Raw genomic sequence first — 14,654 nt, 5'->3', positions numbered from 1 at the left:
GTGGTGCTTAGCCTTTAATGATTCTTAAACGGTGACGAAAATAAGTACAGTTTGCTTTGGATTCGATTCAGTACGATTGGGAGTCAAATAGGGAAAAAGAAAACGACTCTTCATTGGTTCAGTTGGCTTGGGATTCGATTCAGTACGATTGGGAGTCAAATGGGGAAAAAGAAAACGACTCTTCATTGGTTCAGTTAACTTGGGATTCGATTCAGTCCGATTTGGAGTCAAATGGGGAAAAAGCAAACGACTCTTCATTGGTTCAGTTGGCTTGGGATTCGATTCAGTCCGATTTGGAGTCAAATGGGGAAAAAGCAAACGACTCTTCATTGGTTCAGTTGGCTTGGGATTCGATTCAGTACGATTGGGAGTCAAATAGGGAAAAAAGAAAACGACTCTTCATTGGTTCAGTTGGCTTGGGATTCGATTCAGTACGATTGGGAGTCAAATAGGGAAAAAAAGCAAACGACTCTTCATTGGTTCAGTTGGCTTGGGATTCGATTCAGTACGATTGGGAGTCAAATAGGGAAAAAAAGCAAACGACTCTTCATTGGTTCAGTTGGCTTGGGATTCGATTCAGTACGATTGGGAGTCAAATAGGGAAAAAAGAAAACGACTCTTCATTGGTTCAGTTGGCTTGGGATTCGATTCAGTACGATTGGGAGTCAAATAGGGAAAAAAAGCAAACGACTCTTCATTGGTTCAGTTGGCTTGGGATTCGATTCAGTACGATTGGGAGTCAAATAGGGAAAAAAAGCAAACGACTCTTCATTGGTTCAGTTGGCTTGGGATTCGATTCAGTACGATTGGGAGTCAAATAGGGAAAAAAAGCAAACGACTCTTCATTGGTTCAGTTGGCTTGGGATTCGATTCAGTACGATTGGGAGTCAAATGGGGAAAAAGAAAACGACTCCTTATTGATTCTTCATTTGATTTGATTGGAACGACTCTTCGTTGGTTCAATTGGCGTGGGATTCGTTTTGATCAGGAGTCAAATGGGGGGGGAAGGCAAATGATTCTTCATTGATTCTATAACAGCTACGAAAGTACGTTCAATTAGCCTGGGATTCGATTCAATATGATTGGGAGTCAAATAGAGAAAAAGCAAACGACTCTTCACTGATTGTAAAACAGAGCGATGTAAATGACGTCCTCTTCAGTCTCCGGATCTGAACAATGAAGTGTAAACGCTCTGTTCGATGTGAATCGTGGGATTCGTTCGGTCCTGATTCCTTCTGTCCCGTCCCAGATGCTCCCGCACGAGGAGGCGGCGTGCGCCGAGGCGATATCGGTCTCCTGGAGGCTGGTCCGGGCGCTGGGCGTGAACGCTCATGACTTCTGGCCCACCCTGCGTTCCTTCGTGCGGCTGGCTTTCCAGCGCCGCGTCCTGGAGCTGAAGGAGGACGGGAGGAGCGGCGGGGTGGCCTCCTGCGTACGACAGGTGAGCCGGAGCGCCGGGGCGCCGGAGCGGGACCCGACCCGACCCGATCGTGACCTCGTGTCGGGGTGGTTTTATTTCTTTATCTGTTATTGTAGGTGAAGGACGAGCTGCTGGAACTCTCCCGGTCCAAATCGGGCGTATTTAACGTGCTGATCCGGCACTGCTGCAGCACCTGGTACCCGCCCGACCCCGCCGGGCGCACGGGCGAGGCCTTCCGGAGCGCCCTCCGCCACGCGGACCTGCTGACCGAGGCCTGCGTGTACGGGCCGGTCTCCAGAAGAGATCAGAGGTACCGGGCGGGGCCTTTGTGCTGGGATTAGTGACCGGGGCGCGGCGCGATCGATCTATCTCACGTTCCTCTCTGCTCTATTGAAGAGTCCTGCAGGAGGTGGAAACCTACGTGAGGAACCTGGAGACGGAGTGTGAAGCTGAAGCCACCCTACCCAGGTCAGACCGTGTACTGTTTACACGATGCAACCGTGCCTGGGGGGGGGAGGGAGTCAAATGAGGGGAAGAAAATGACTCCTTATTGATTCCTAAACAGAGCGACAATTGGCCTGGGATTCAATTTGATTGGGAGTCAAATAAGGAAAAAAGGCAAACGACTCTTCATTGATTCTAAAACAGAGCGTCAAAAATGAGTTCGATTTCACAGGGAATCAAATGGAAAAAAGAAAACGACTCTATTGGTTCAATTGGCTTGAGATTTGATTAAGAGTCAAATGGGAAAAAAGCAAACGACTCTTCATTGGTTCAATTGGCTTTGTATTTGATTCGATCGGGAGTCAAATGGGAAAAACTAAACGACTCTTTATTGGTTCAATTGGCCTGGGATTTGATTTGATTGGGAGTCAAATGAGGAAAAAGAAAACGATTCTTCATTGGTTCAATTGGCTTTGGATTTGATTCGATCGGGAGTCAAATGAGGAAAAAGAAAACGATTCTTCATTGGTTCAATTGGCTTTGTATTTGATTCGATCGGGAGTCAAACGGGAAAAACTAAACGACTCTTTATTGGTTCAATTGGCCTGGGATTCAATTCGATTGGCAGTCAAATGGGGAAAAAGAAAACGACTCTTCATTGGTTCAATTGGCTTTGTATTTGATTCGATCGGGAGTCAAATGAGGAAAAAGAACACGATTCTTCATTGGTTCAATTGGCTTTGGATTCAATTGGGAGTCAAATGAGGAAAAAGAACACGATTCTTCATTGGTTCAATTGGCTTGGGATTCGATTCGATTAGGAATCAAATGGGGAAAAACTAAACGACTCTTTATTGGTTCGATTGGCTTGGGATTCGATTCGATTAGGAATCAAATGGGGAGATAAAAAAAAAGACTCCTCAGTGATTCTGAAACAGCGACAAAAATGAGTTTGATTCAATTGGGAGTCAAATGGTGAGGAAGCAAACGACTCTTCATTGATTCTAAAAAAAAAAAAAAAAAAAAAAGCGACTCTTTATTGATTCTAAAACAGAGCGATAAAAAATTTGTTCGATTCAATTGACTTGGGATTCAATTCAATTGGGAGTCAAATGAGCAGAAAAAAGCAAACGACTCGTCACTGAATCGTAAAACCGCTTTGATTCCTTTGATTCCAGCGAGAGTCGGGACGATCAGTTCCCGCGCGTTTGCGTCGTGACCTTCCTGAATCGTCTGGAACCCTCCGACGACCTGCACCGGGCGCTGATGGAGGAGCTGGTGCGGCGTCTGCTGAGAAAGGTACGGCGTGGCCCCGCCCTCTCGTTCCCCCCCGGACGCCCGGGCGCGGCCCTCACTCTCCTCTCCGTGTTCTTCTAGGACGAGGACGTGTCGAGGTCGAAAGTGCGTTACTATAGCAACTCTCTGCAGCATCGGGTGAAGAACAGGGCGTGGCAGACGGTGCTGCTGCTGCTGCCCAAACTGAGGCCGGTAAGGGACGTGTGCACCTGACTCTACACCTCTGTACAGGTACAGCTCTGATTAGCTCCGTCTCGCTCAGGAGTTCGTGGCGGAGGGCGTGGTCGGCCCGGCGTGCGAGGCGGGGTTCCGCTGCAACCAGGCGTCCGTCAAGTATCTCATGGAATGGGCTCTGATCCTGATCCTCCACCGGGACCCGTCTCAAATCGAGCGCCTGTGGGGCTGCTTCGACGCGGTACGTAACGAACCCGCCGGGACGCGGTACAGACCGTTACCGCCGTTCTGATCGTCTCGGATAACGTTCAAAAATCTCTCGTTCCGTCAGGATCAGGAGAAGACCAGGACCAGCGTCTGCACCTTCCTGTCCGTCCTGGTCCACCTCGAGGTCTTCCTGCCCAGACTGGAGGACAAGGTACGGGTCGAGACTTTCTACCTCCGACAGAGCAAAACATCGGTAACACAAGCGCAATCACCACGCGACAACGGGGGGGATCGATCCAGATATCCATGGTATCGATACCGACGTCTCTCACGTCTTACACGCTCGTGACGTTTGATTCAGTTAGGAGTCAAATGGGGGGAAATACCAAACGACTCTTTATTGATTCTAAAACAGAGCGACAAAAATAAGTTTGATTCAATTGGGAGTCAACTGGGGAAAATAGCAAACGACTCTTTATTGATTCTAAAACAGCGACAAAAATGAGTTCGAATCAATTGGGAGTCAAATGGTGGAAAAAGCAAATGACTCTTCATTGATTCTAAAACAGAGCGACAAAAATGAGTTTGATTCAATTGGGAGTCAAATGGTGGAAAAAGCAAATGACTCTTCATTGATTCTAAAGAAAAGCAAACGACTTCTGGAATAGATTTGATTGGGGGTCAAATGGGAAAAAGGCAAACGACTCTTCACTGATTCAATTGGCTCTGGAATATATTTGATTGGGAGTCAAATGGGGGAAAGAAGAAAACGACTCTTCATTGATTCTTAAAGATTGCAACAAAAATAAGTTCGATTCAATTGGGAGTCAAATGGGGGAAAGCAAACGACTCTTCATTGATTCTAAAAGGAAAGCAAACGACTCCTCGTTGATCCTAAAACTGAGCAACAAAAATAAGTTTGATTCAATTGGGAGTCAAATGGGGGAAAGCAAACGACTCTTTATTGATTCAAAAAAAAAGGAAACGACTCTTCATTGACTCTCAAACAAAGGGACAAAAATGAGTTTAATTCAATTGGCAAACGAAAGCAAACGACTCTATTGATTTTAAAACAGCAATAAAAATACGTTTGATTCAATTAGGAGTCAAATGGGGGAAAGCAAACGACTCTATTGATTCTAAAAAAAAAAAAAAGCAAACAACTCTTCATTGACTCTCAAACAAAGGGACAAAAATGAGTTCAGTTCAATCGGGAGTCAAATGGGGGAAGCAAACGACTCTTCACTGATTCTAAAACAGAGCGACAAAAATAAGTTCAGTTGGCTTGGGATGTGATTCCATTGGGAGTCAAATGGGATGAAGAAAACAACTCCTCATTGATTGGGAGTCAAATGGGGGAAAGCAAACGACTCTTAACTGATTCAGTTGGTTCGGAAATCGATCGGATTGGGGAACAAGAAAACGACTCTTCGTCGTTTCCATTGGCTTGGGATTCGATTCGATCGGGAGTCAAATGGGGAAAAGAAGAAAACGACTCTTCATTGGTTTTAAACAGCGACAAAAATGAGTTTGAATCATTTGGGAGTCGAATGAGGAGAAAAAAGCTAATAACTTTTTATTGATTCTAAAACAGAGCGACAAAAATGAGTTTGATTCAATTGGGAGTCAAATAGGGAAAAGTAAACAACTCTTCATTGATTCAATTGGCTCAGGAATGTATTTGATTGGGAGTCAAATGGGAGGAAAAGAAGAAAACGACTCTTCACTGGTTTTAAACAGAGCGACAAAATGAGTTGAATACATTTGGGGGTCAAATGGGAAAAAGGCAAACGACTCTTCATTGATTCAATTGGAAGTCAAATGGGGGGAAAAAGCAAACGACTCTTCATTGATTCTAAAAAGAAAGCAAACGACTCCTCGGTGACCCTTAAACAGAGCGACAAAAATGAGTTTGATTCAATTGGGAGTCAAATGGGGGGAAAGCAAACGACTCCTCATTGATTCTAAAAAATAAAAATAAAAAAATCAAACGACTCTTTATTGATTTTAAAACAGAGCGACAAAAATAAGTTTGATTCAATTGGGAGTCAAATGGGGGAAAGCAAACGACTCTGATATGATGAGTCTGGGATGGCAGACTGATGAGCGGACGTTGTGCTCCAGGCCCGGCAGTGGCGGAGGGCCGTGGAGGTGATCCTGCTCTGGTGCTTCAGTCACAACTTCAGCGTCCGTCTGTACGCCCTGCTGGCCCTGAAGAGGGTCTGGGCCCTGAGGGACGCTCCCGTCCTGGCCGGATGTAGAGAGGGGGTCGCGGCGTCTCCGGACGGGCTGGCGGCGGTCGTGGAGGCGTGTCTGGATCAAGCCGAGGCCGCGCAGAACACCGGGTGAGGTCCGGTCGGTTCTTTTAATACGCTCGGAGAGGACGAGTGTGTGTTTATGAGTGTGTGTGTGTGTGTGTGTGTGTGTGTGTGTCGGTGCAGCAATGCCAACAAGAACTGGTCCAGAATCCAGGAGCACTTCTTCTTCAGCCGCTTCCACCCCGTCCACGATCACAGCCTCGAGGTACGTCCCCGAACCTTCTCCCCTCCGTCGGGTCCGTCCTCGGACTCAACCTCCCGCTCTCCGTGTCCGTCCCCAGACGATATTCCACGCCTTCCCGCGGCTGTCGGAGCTGGCGGACGACGAGTGCGTGCCCGCCTGGAAGTTCGGGACGTCGGCGGACCCGGGGCCCGGCGGCTCGGCCCCCGTGAGGAACCCGGGCGGCGGGCTGAGGGAGCTGCGGCCTGGGGACTGGATCCAGCAGGACAGAGGTACGGCCGTCCGTTTCCCACCTCCCCGGGCTGTGGGGATTTGTGCCCGTCTCGTCTGCCGTCGCTCCTAGCGTAGCGTGTGACACCTGTGCCCTCTGCAGGCGACCCGGGGGCGGAGTCGGAGGCGGAGGCGCGGCGGGCGGACGTGCAGAAGAAGATCGCCCCCTGGAGCCTGAGCGTGCGCGAGCAGGAGCCTCAGCTGACGGCGCAGCAGCGGGCGGCCCGTCTGGGCAAACCGGGCGGCGGCCTGCTGGTGGTCGCCTCGCTCATCGACAAGCCCGCGAACCTCGGCGGTAGGAGACGCGTGTTCCACGCTTTCACACACACACACACACACGTTTCGTGTTCATGTAGACTGGGCAGACTGGGCGGAGCTAGAATTACGAAGGGTCGATCGGGTCGATAGGAAAGCAACCACAAGGGGTGGGGCATACACGGCTCATTTTATATTTATATTTAATGTTATTTTTATTATTAATGTTATTTATATTTAATGTTATTTATTATTATTGTTTATATTTAGTGTTATTTATGTTTAGTGTTATTTATATTTATTATTGTTTATATTTAGTGTTATTTATATTTAGTGTTATTTATGTTTAGTGTTATTTATATTTATTATTGTTTATATTTAGTGTTATTTGTATGTAGTGTTATTTATATTTAGTGTTATTTATATTTATTATTGTTTATATTTAGTGTTATTTATATTTATTATTGTTTATATTTAGTGTTATTTATATTTATTATTGTTTATATTTAGTGTTATTTATATTTATTATTGTTTATATTTAGTGTTATTTATATTTATTATTGTTTATATTTAGTGTTATTTATATTTATTATTGTTTATATTTAGTGTTATTTATATTTATTATTGTTTATATTTAGTGTTGTTTATATTTATTATTGTTTATATTTAGTGTTATTTATATTTATTATTGTTTATATTCAGTGTTATTTATATGTAGTTTTATTTATATTTAGTGTTATTTATATTTAATATTATTTATATTTAGTGTTATTTATATTTAATATTATTTATATTTAATGTTTTTATATTTAGTGTTATTTATATTTAATGTTTTTATATTTAGTGTTATTTATTTAATATTATTTATATTATTAATGTTATTTATATTTAATGTTGTTTATATTTAATGTTATTTATATTTATTATTGTTTATATTTAGTGTTATTTATATTTAGTGTTATTTATATTTAGTGTTATTTATATTTATTATTGTTTATATTTAGTGTTATTTATATTTATTATTGTTTATATTCAGTGTTATTTATATGTAGTGTTATTTATATTTAGTGTTATTTATATTTAATATTATTTATATTTAGTGTTATTTATATTTAATATTATTTATATTTAATGTTTTTATATTTAGTGTTATTTATTTAATATTATTTATATTATTAATGTTATTTATATTTAATGTTGTTTATATTTAATGTTATTTATATTTATTATTGTTTATATTTAGTGTTATTTATATTTAGTTTTATTTATGTTTAGTGTTATTTATATTTATTATTGTTAATTTTAGTGTTATTGGTATGTAGTGTTATTTGTATGTAGTGTTATTTATATTTATTATTGTTTATATTTAGTGTTATTTATGTTTAGTGTTATTTATATTTAATTTTATTTATATTTAATGTTATTTATATTTAGTATTATTTGTATTTAGTGTTATTTGTATTTAGTGTTATTTATATTTAAAGTTATTTATATTTAGTGTTATTTATATTTATTATTGTTTATATTTAGTGTTTTTTATATTTAATGTTTGAGGAAACAAACCAGGAGATTTTGGGGGGGGGATTCCAGGCCTGGTGTTGCTAAGACGCCGGGATTAGTCGGTATGACTACTTGAAAATACACACCGGCCCCGCCCGTGTCCTTTTTTCTTTATTTATTTTGACCTGTGTGTTTCTTTATGGAGCGAAAAACCCATTTATTAAATAAATATTGACTCTTTTTGATCGTCCCGCTCGCATACGGTACCATACGGTACCATCTCCATGACGACGGAAGGTTAGACCAGTGCGCACACACATGATACCAAATGTGTGTCTAGACGGCGTGCTAGAGGTTTGAACTGTGTTAGTGGAATAGCTGAAGAACCAAGAACAGATCCTATAGCCCTCACTTCATACCGCTCTAGTCACATGACATTGTGTGTTGGATTTCGGAACCTCCATTCTGTGCTAACTGTAGTTTCTTATCTGCGTACGACAGCGTAACGACAGACATTGCTCATCCCTGTACTCGTGTATGTGTGTGTTTTTCGTGCTGGTCCTCAGGTCTGTGTAGAACATGCGAGATCTTCGGAGCCAGCGCTCTGGTCCTGGGCGGCTCGCATCACATCAGCGACAGACAGTTCCAGGCCCTGAGCGTCTCGTCTGAGCTCTGGCTACCACTGCTGGAGGTCGGTTCATGCTACACGTCACACTTATAGTACCGGACAGGCACAAATTCCCACACACGGACATACTCGAGTCTAAAAAGATCTGTATATGGGCGTCCCAATACTTTTGACCACGTGGTGTACGTGTACATTTATTTCCCTCTTTCTGTTCCAGGTCAAACCGAACGACCTCCCAGCGTTTCTACAGCAGAAGAAGAACGAGGGTTACTCCATCATCGGTGTGGAGCAGACGGCTAACAGCCAGAGTCTGGAATCGTACCGGTTCCCACAGAAGAGCCTCCTGCTTTTAGGGTAAGGTAACGCCACGGTAACGGCGCACTCAGGCTAATCTGTGTCTCTGCAAGAGCTGACACAGCGGTTAGCACTAGCCGGCTAATTGATGTCGCTCCCTCGGGCGCGTCGTAGCGAGTTCTGACATGCAGGGTCCTCGTCAACATGATGACTGATGATTACTGATTTAATGTTCTATATATTTAGTTTTGTTTATATTTAATATTATTTACATTTACATTTAGTGTTATTTATATTTAATACTATTTATATTTATATTTAGTGTTATTTATATTTATATTTAGTGTTATTTATATTTAATATTATTTATATTTAGTGTTATTTATATTTATATTTAGTGTTATTTATATTTATATTTAGTGTTATTTATATTTAATATTATTTATATTTATATTTAGTGTTATTTATATTTATATTTAGTGTTATTTATATTTAATATTATTTATATTTAGTGTTATTTATATTTATATTTAGTGTTATTTATATTTATATTTAGTGTTATTTATATTTAATACTATTTATATTTATATTTAGTGTTATTTATATTTATATTTAGTGTTATTTATATTTAATATTATTTATATTTAGTGTTATTTATATTTATATTTAGTGTTATTTATATTTATATTTAGTGTTATTTATATTTAATATTATTTACATTTACATTTATTGTTATTTATATTTATATTTATTATTGTTTATATTTAATGTTATTTATATTTAATATTATTTATATTTATTATTGTTTATATTTAGTGTTATTTATATTTAGTGTTATTTATAATTAATGTTATTTCTATTTAATGTTATTTATAATTAGTTATTTCTATTTAGTGTTATTTATAATTAATGTTATTTATATTTAATGTTATTTATAATGAATGTTATTTATATTTATTGTTATTTATAATTAATGTTATTTATATTTAGTGTTATTTATAATGAATGTTATTTATATTTATTGTTATTTATAATGAATGTTAATTATATTTAATGTTATTTATAATGAATGTTATTTATATTTAATGTTATTTATAATGAATGTTATTTATATTTAATGTTATTTTTATTTAGTGTTATTTATAATTAATGTTATTTATATTTAGTGTTATTTATAATTAATGTTAATTATATTTAATGTTATTTATAATGAATGTTATTTATATTTAGTGTTATTTATATTTAATGTTATTTTTATTTAGTGTTATTTATAATGATTGTTATTTGTATTTAATGTTATTTATAATTAATGTTATTTATATTTAGTGTTATTTATAATTAATGTTAATTATATTTAATGTTATTTATAATGAATGTTATTTATATTTAGTGTTATTTATAATGAATGTTATTTATAATGAATGTTATTTATATTTAGTGTTATTTCTATTTAATGTTATTTATAATTAATGTTATTTATATTTAGTGTTATTGATAATTAATGTTAATTATATTTAATGTTATTTATAATGAATGTTATTTATATTTAAGGTTATTAATATTTAGTGTTATATTTAGTTTTTATATCACTTCTCTGTCTGGTTTTAGGAATGAGAGGGAGGGGATCCCCGCCGACATGCTGCAGTGGCTGGACGTGTGCGTGGAGATTCCTCAGCGGGGGGTGACGCGATCGCTCAACGTGCACGTCAGCGCCGCCCTGCTGGTGTGGGAGTACACCCGGCAGCACTCGGCCCCGAACGAGGCTCTGCACTGACCCGGGGCCGAAATGTCATTGCACCCCACTCCTCGCAGAGTGTTTGCTGGTATTTTCGCACAAGGATCCCTGCAGGCGCCTGGCAACACCCCGGCGACACCCCGGCAACCGTTGGAATACTACGGACAGTTTAATACTTTGACTTGTTTCTCTTTGTAACCGAGTTGCTTTTGATACCGAATAACCTATTAAAGACGTGATCGTTTATCAAATCATAGTTTTGCTGTTTTATTCTTGCATGCGCTGTATGACCGAAAGTATTTGGACGCCTGATCGTGAACTTGCCGGACCAAACGGTCTTAAACTTACAAGAGTTTGAAGTATGCCTGTGAGAATTAGTCCGAAACACTCATGCTGGAACAGGAAAGGGCCTTCCCTAAACTGATACTGTCGAATTATGCCGAGAAAAGCTGGGACAGGGGACAGCTGTAGCTGTGGTAGTCGTGAAAGCCAAGATGCAGAGGGTGGCTTGGCATCGTCTTACTGAAACGATGAATCCTTCAGTAATATTATGGACTGTAGATGGTGAAATCTAGGCAGTCGGCTGGGCGCCCCCTAGTGGCATCGATCACTAAAATCTGCTGGGGGGGGGGAAGAACGGACAAAAAAAGGGGGCGGGGTCTTGCAGCCTGAGGCGCCTGTGCAGAAGTGGGGGATAGTACGGCGGGCCCCCCCCCCAGTAGCGGAGGATTGATCGGTTACACTAAATTGGGGGGGAAAAAGGGGGGAAGGTCATTTTCAGCGACACCCTTTATGCTGCATTTTTCGGGACTAAAACCATCGACGTATGAAATGAATTGTGGGAAATAAAGCATCAGTAGGACGGATTTATCTAGAATTGTTTGCATATTCGATCTGATCGCTGGGTGTTTGATTTTCCGCCTTATCAGCGAGCCGAAGGCGCTCGGAGCTCGTCCCCCTACACCCCCCCCCCTCTCCTCCCCCCGCCCTCTCCATACCCACCTGTGTTCGTTACCTGGATCAGACACACGACGCTGTCCGGGACTCCGCTCCCGAGGTCCCGCCCGGTTCCTGAGTGAACGCCGGCGGTCGGCGGGGCAGATGGACCTACCGGGCAGCAGGTGGCTGGATCGTGACGAGCCGTACCTGGGGGAGCTGCGGATCTCCTGGAGGAACTCCACCGAGTCCCGGCTGGATCTGTTCCCGCACGGGAAGCTCCTGCTGCTGGAGGTGCTGATGGTGCTCATGTGTGTCGGGGCGGTCATGGGTACGCTTTCATTTTATCATGCAGAGAGCACGCTGAAATCAATCTTTAATACATATGGGACCTAGTTTTTCTGATCAACTGGTAAATTATTAGTTCATTGATTTTATTGGCTGAAATATTATTATTATTATTATTATTATTGTTATTATTGTTATTATTATTATTATTATTGAACTGCAAATAAAAAAATCACACGTAATGTTTCTTATTTATTGAATTATTATTATTATATAATTATATTATTCAAATATAAATATATAACAATTCAATAAATAAATTTAAAAAACATTGTGATTTTTTTTGCAGTTCAATCATTATATTGTGTGTGTATATATATTTTTAATTTTTTATATATAATTTTAACCTTTTTTAAAAAGTTTTTAATAAAATCTTTTATATATCATAACATTTTTTATATTATTTATATATATATATATTATACATTTTAAATTTTTATTTTTTATATATTTTTATTGTATTCATATTATATTATTATTATATATTATGTTTTTATGTATTTTTATATATAATTTTTATATATATATTTAAAAAATTTATTGCAGTTCAGTCATTGTTTTTACTTTTTACAAAATTTTTTTTGTTTATATTGTTTTATATAACTTTTTTTGCAGTTCAATCATTATGTTATACTGTTATCTATTTTATATACATATAATTATAATTTTTTTATATAATTTTTGTATTTTTTTATATAGTTTTAACTTTTTTTATATTCATTTTTTACAGTTCAATCATTATATTATATTGTTATATATTTTATATAATATAAAATAAAAAAAAATTAATGTTATTTTAATGTTTTTTTTTTTTTTTTCAGTTTAATCATTTTTATTTAAGAAATACAATCGTTATCTAAAAATATTGGAATAATTCGGTTGGCGCAGTGGGTAGCACGAAGGTCCTGGGTTCGATTCCCAGGTGTGTGAGCATGTTCTCCACTTATCCACATGTTTCTTCCCACAGCTGGGTTAATTAGAGATACTAAATCGCCCCTAGGTGTGAGTGGGGTGTGAATTGTACCCACAGCGACCCTGACCAGGATAAAACGGTGGTAAAGTGCACAATAAATGAATGAATGCTTTTATTGAGGAAGGGTGTGGGTTCTGTTCCCCAGCTGGGCAAATTAATGATGGCTCTTGGCTTCGTTAGGAAACATCCTGGTCATCGTTATCGTCGTGGCAACCAAGACCTTCCACAGCGTGACGTCGGTCCTGATCATCAACCTGGCCATCAGCGATTTCTTGGTGGGCATCGGCGTCATGCCGTTCGTGGCGGTCTCGCTCATAAACGACGGATGGGTGAACTGCACTGTTAGTAAGGCCGTTGTACTGTACGTGTTAGCGTTAGCATTAGCGTGGGCGTGGCCCGTCGACCAATCGTCTTCTTTCTTTCTTCTTCACTCCTGCAGGACTTGTGCCTGTACGTGGGCTACACGTCCTCGGTCTACTGCACCGCCTCGGTCCTGACGCTGGCCGCCATCGCCATGGACCGCTACTACTCCATCGTGGACTGCCTGCGCTACAACTCCCGCTGCACCGCCTGGCGCACGGGCGCGGCCGTGCTGTGGATCTGGCTGCAGGCCGTCCTGACCAGCTCCCCCCCGCTGCTGGGCTGGAGCGACGTGAGCTTCGTGGCCCCCATGTACAGCTGCGCCGTCAACTGGGCCAGCAGCCCCAGCTACACGGTGTTCATGGCGGTGTTCTCCTTCCTCCTGCCGGCCGCCGTCATCCTCTTCTGCTACGTGAAGATCGTGCGGGTGGCGCGGCACCACGCCCGGCGGATCCGCGACCTCCGGGAGCACTTCCGGTCCGTCCCGGGGTGCCCCGGTGCCGAGCCGGAGACGCACGACCCGTCCAGGCTGGTGTGCTACGTGAGCGGGAGCTTCGTCTCGGAGGACCTGCCGGGCGGACCGGCCCGGCGGACCGGCGGGAGCGGGCGGCGGCGGCGGCGGCTGCACACCTTCCTGGCGCACTTCCAGAGCGGGGATGCGGAGCAGGTCGGGCAGCCGCAGCATCACGGCGTCCTGAGGCTGTTCATGGTCATCGCGGCGTTCTTCCTGTGCTGGACGCCTTACATGGGCGTGGCCTTGGTGCAGTCGGTCAGCCAGGTCCCGTCGACCGCCGTCACCTTCTCGTACTGGCTGGTGCTCTTCAACTCGGACCTCAACCCGCTCCTGTACGCGCTGCTCAGCAAGCGCTTCCAGGGGGCGCTCCAGAACCTCCGGAGGAAGATCCAGGCCAGGGTTCGGGGAGAGCGAAGAGCCGACGCCGGGCGGGCGTCCCCGAGCGCGGACGTGCGCGGCCAGCCGGACGCCGGTGCCCGCCGCGCAGGGTCGGGCTTAGGGTCGGAGTACTCGTCCGTCTTCACCATAAACGCCGCCTTCCCCAAGACGGAGGAACCCGGCGAGGTCCTCCTGCCCGGGAGCGCGTCGACGTCTTCCTTCTCCACGTCGTCCTCCTCGTGTTCTCTCTGGCGCGACTGCGGTGGCGGCGGCGCCGGTTCCCTCGGGGGGTCCGGGCGCCTGCGGGTCCCGTCCGTGCCGCGGGAGCCGGAGAGGGGCGGCGGCGCCTCGCCCGTCGGGGAGAGACAGGCCACGTTCTTTTACGGACAGATTACGGTGCGGGTCGAGCACGACGTCTGCTGA

At 42.0% G+C, this 14,654-nt stretch overlaps 2 protein-coding genes across 2 annotated transcripts in view; both read left to right on the top strand.

Moving 5' to 3' along the window:
- tarbp1 (TAR (HIV-1) RNA binding protein 1) overlaps positions 1-10,973 on the top strand; it is a 27,670-nt gene extending 16,697 nt beyond the window's left edge. The window contains exons 16-29 of the mRNA XM_063008192.1: positions 1,250-1,441; positions 1,537-1,730; positions 1,817-1,888; positions 3,043-3,163; positions 3,242-3,352; positions 3,423-3,575; positions 3,666-3,752; positions 5,666-5,886; positions 5,983-6,064; positions 6,141-6,312; positions 6,414-6,605; positions 8,632-8,756; positions 8,911-9,047; positions 10,596-10,973. Of these exons, the coding sequence (XP_062864262.1) occupies positions 1,250-1,441; positions 1,537-1,730; positions 1,817-1,888; positions 3,043-3,163; positions 3,242-3,352; positions 3,423-3,575; positions 3,666-3,752; positions 5,666-5,886; positions 5,983-6,064; positions 6,141-6,312; positions 6,414-6,605; positions 8,632-8,756; positions 8,911-9,047; positions 10,596-10,761 (2,025 nt within the window). The 3' untranslated portion in view covers positions 10,762-10,973. The remainder of the gene's footprint in view (positions 1-1,249; positions 1,442-1,536; positions 1,731-1,816; positions 1,889-3,042; positions 3,164-3,241; positions 3,353-3,422; positions 3,576-3,665; positions 3,753-5,665; positions 5,887-5,982; positions 6,065-6,140; positions 6,313-6,413; positions 6,606-8,631; positions 8,757-8,910; positions 9,048-10,595) is intronic.
- On the top strand, positions 10,774-14,654 carry LOC134326329 (5-hydroxytryptamine receptor 1F). The gene is made up of 4 exons (XM_063008473.1): positions 10,774-10,843; positions 11,747-11,989; positions 13,160-13,320; positions 13,419-14,654. Exons 1-4 carry the CDS (start codon positions 10,774-10,776, stop codon positions 14,652-14,654), a joined length of 1,710 nt encoding a protein of 569 aa, XP_062864543.1.

Source organism: Trichomycterus rosablanca, chromosome 14, assembly GCF_030014385.1.
Source record: "Trichomycterus rosablanca isolate fTriRos1 chromosome 14, fTriRos1.hap1, whole genome shotgun sequence".
Classification (NCBI taxonomy): domain Eukaryota; kingdom Metazoa; phylum Chordata; class Actinopteri; order Siluriformes; family Trichomycteridae; genus Trichomycterus; species Trichomycterus rosablanca.
Note: the sequence above shows the minus strand (reverse complement) of the source record. Positions and strands in the feature narration are given on the sequence as shown.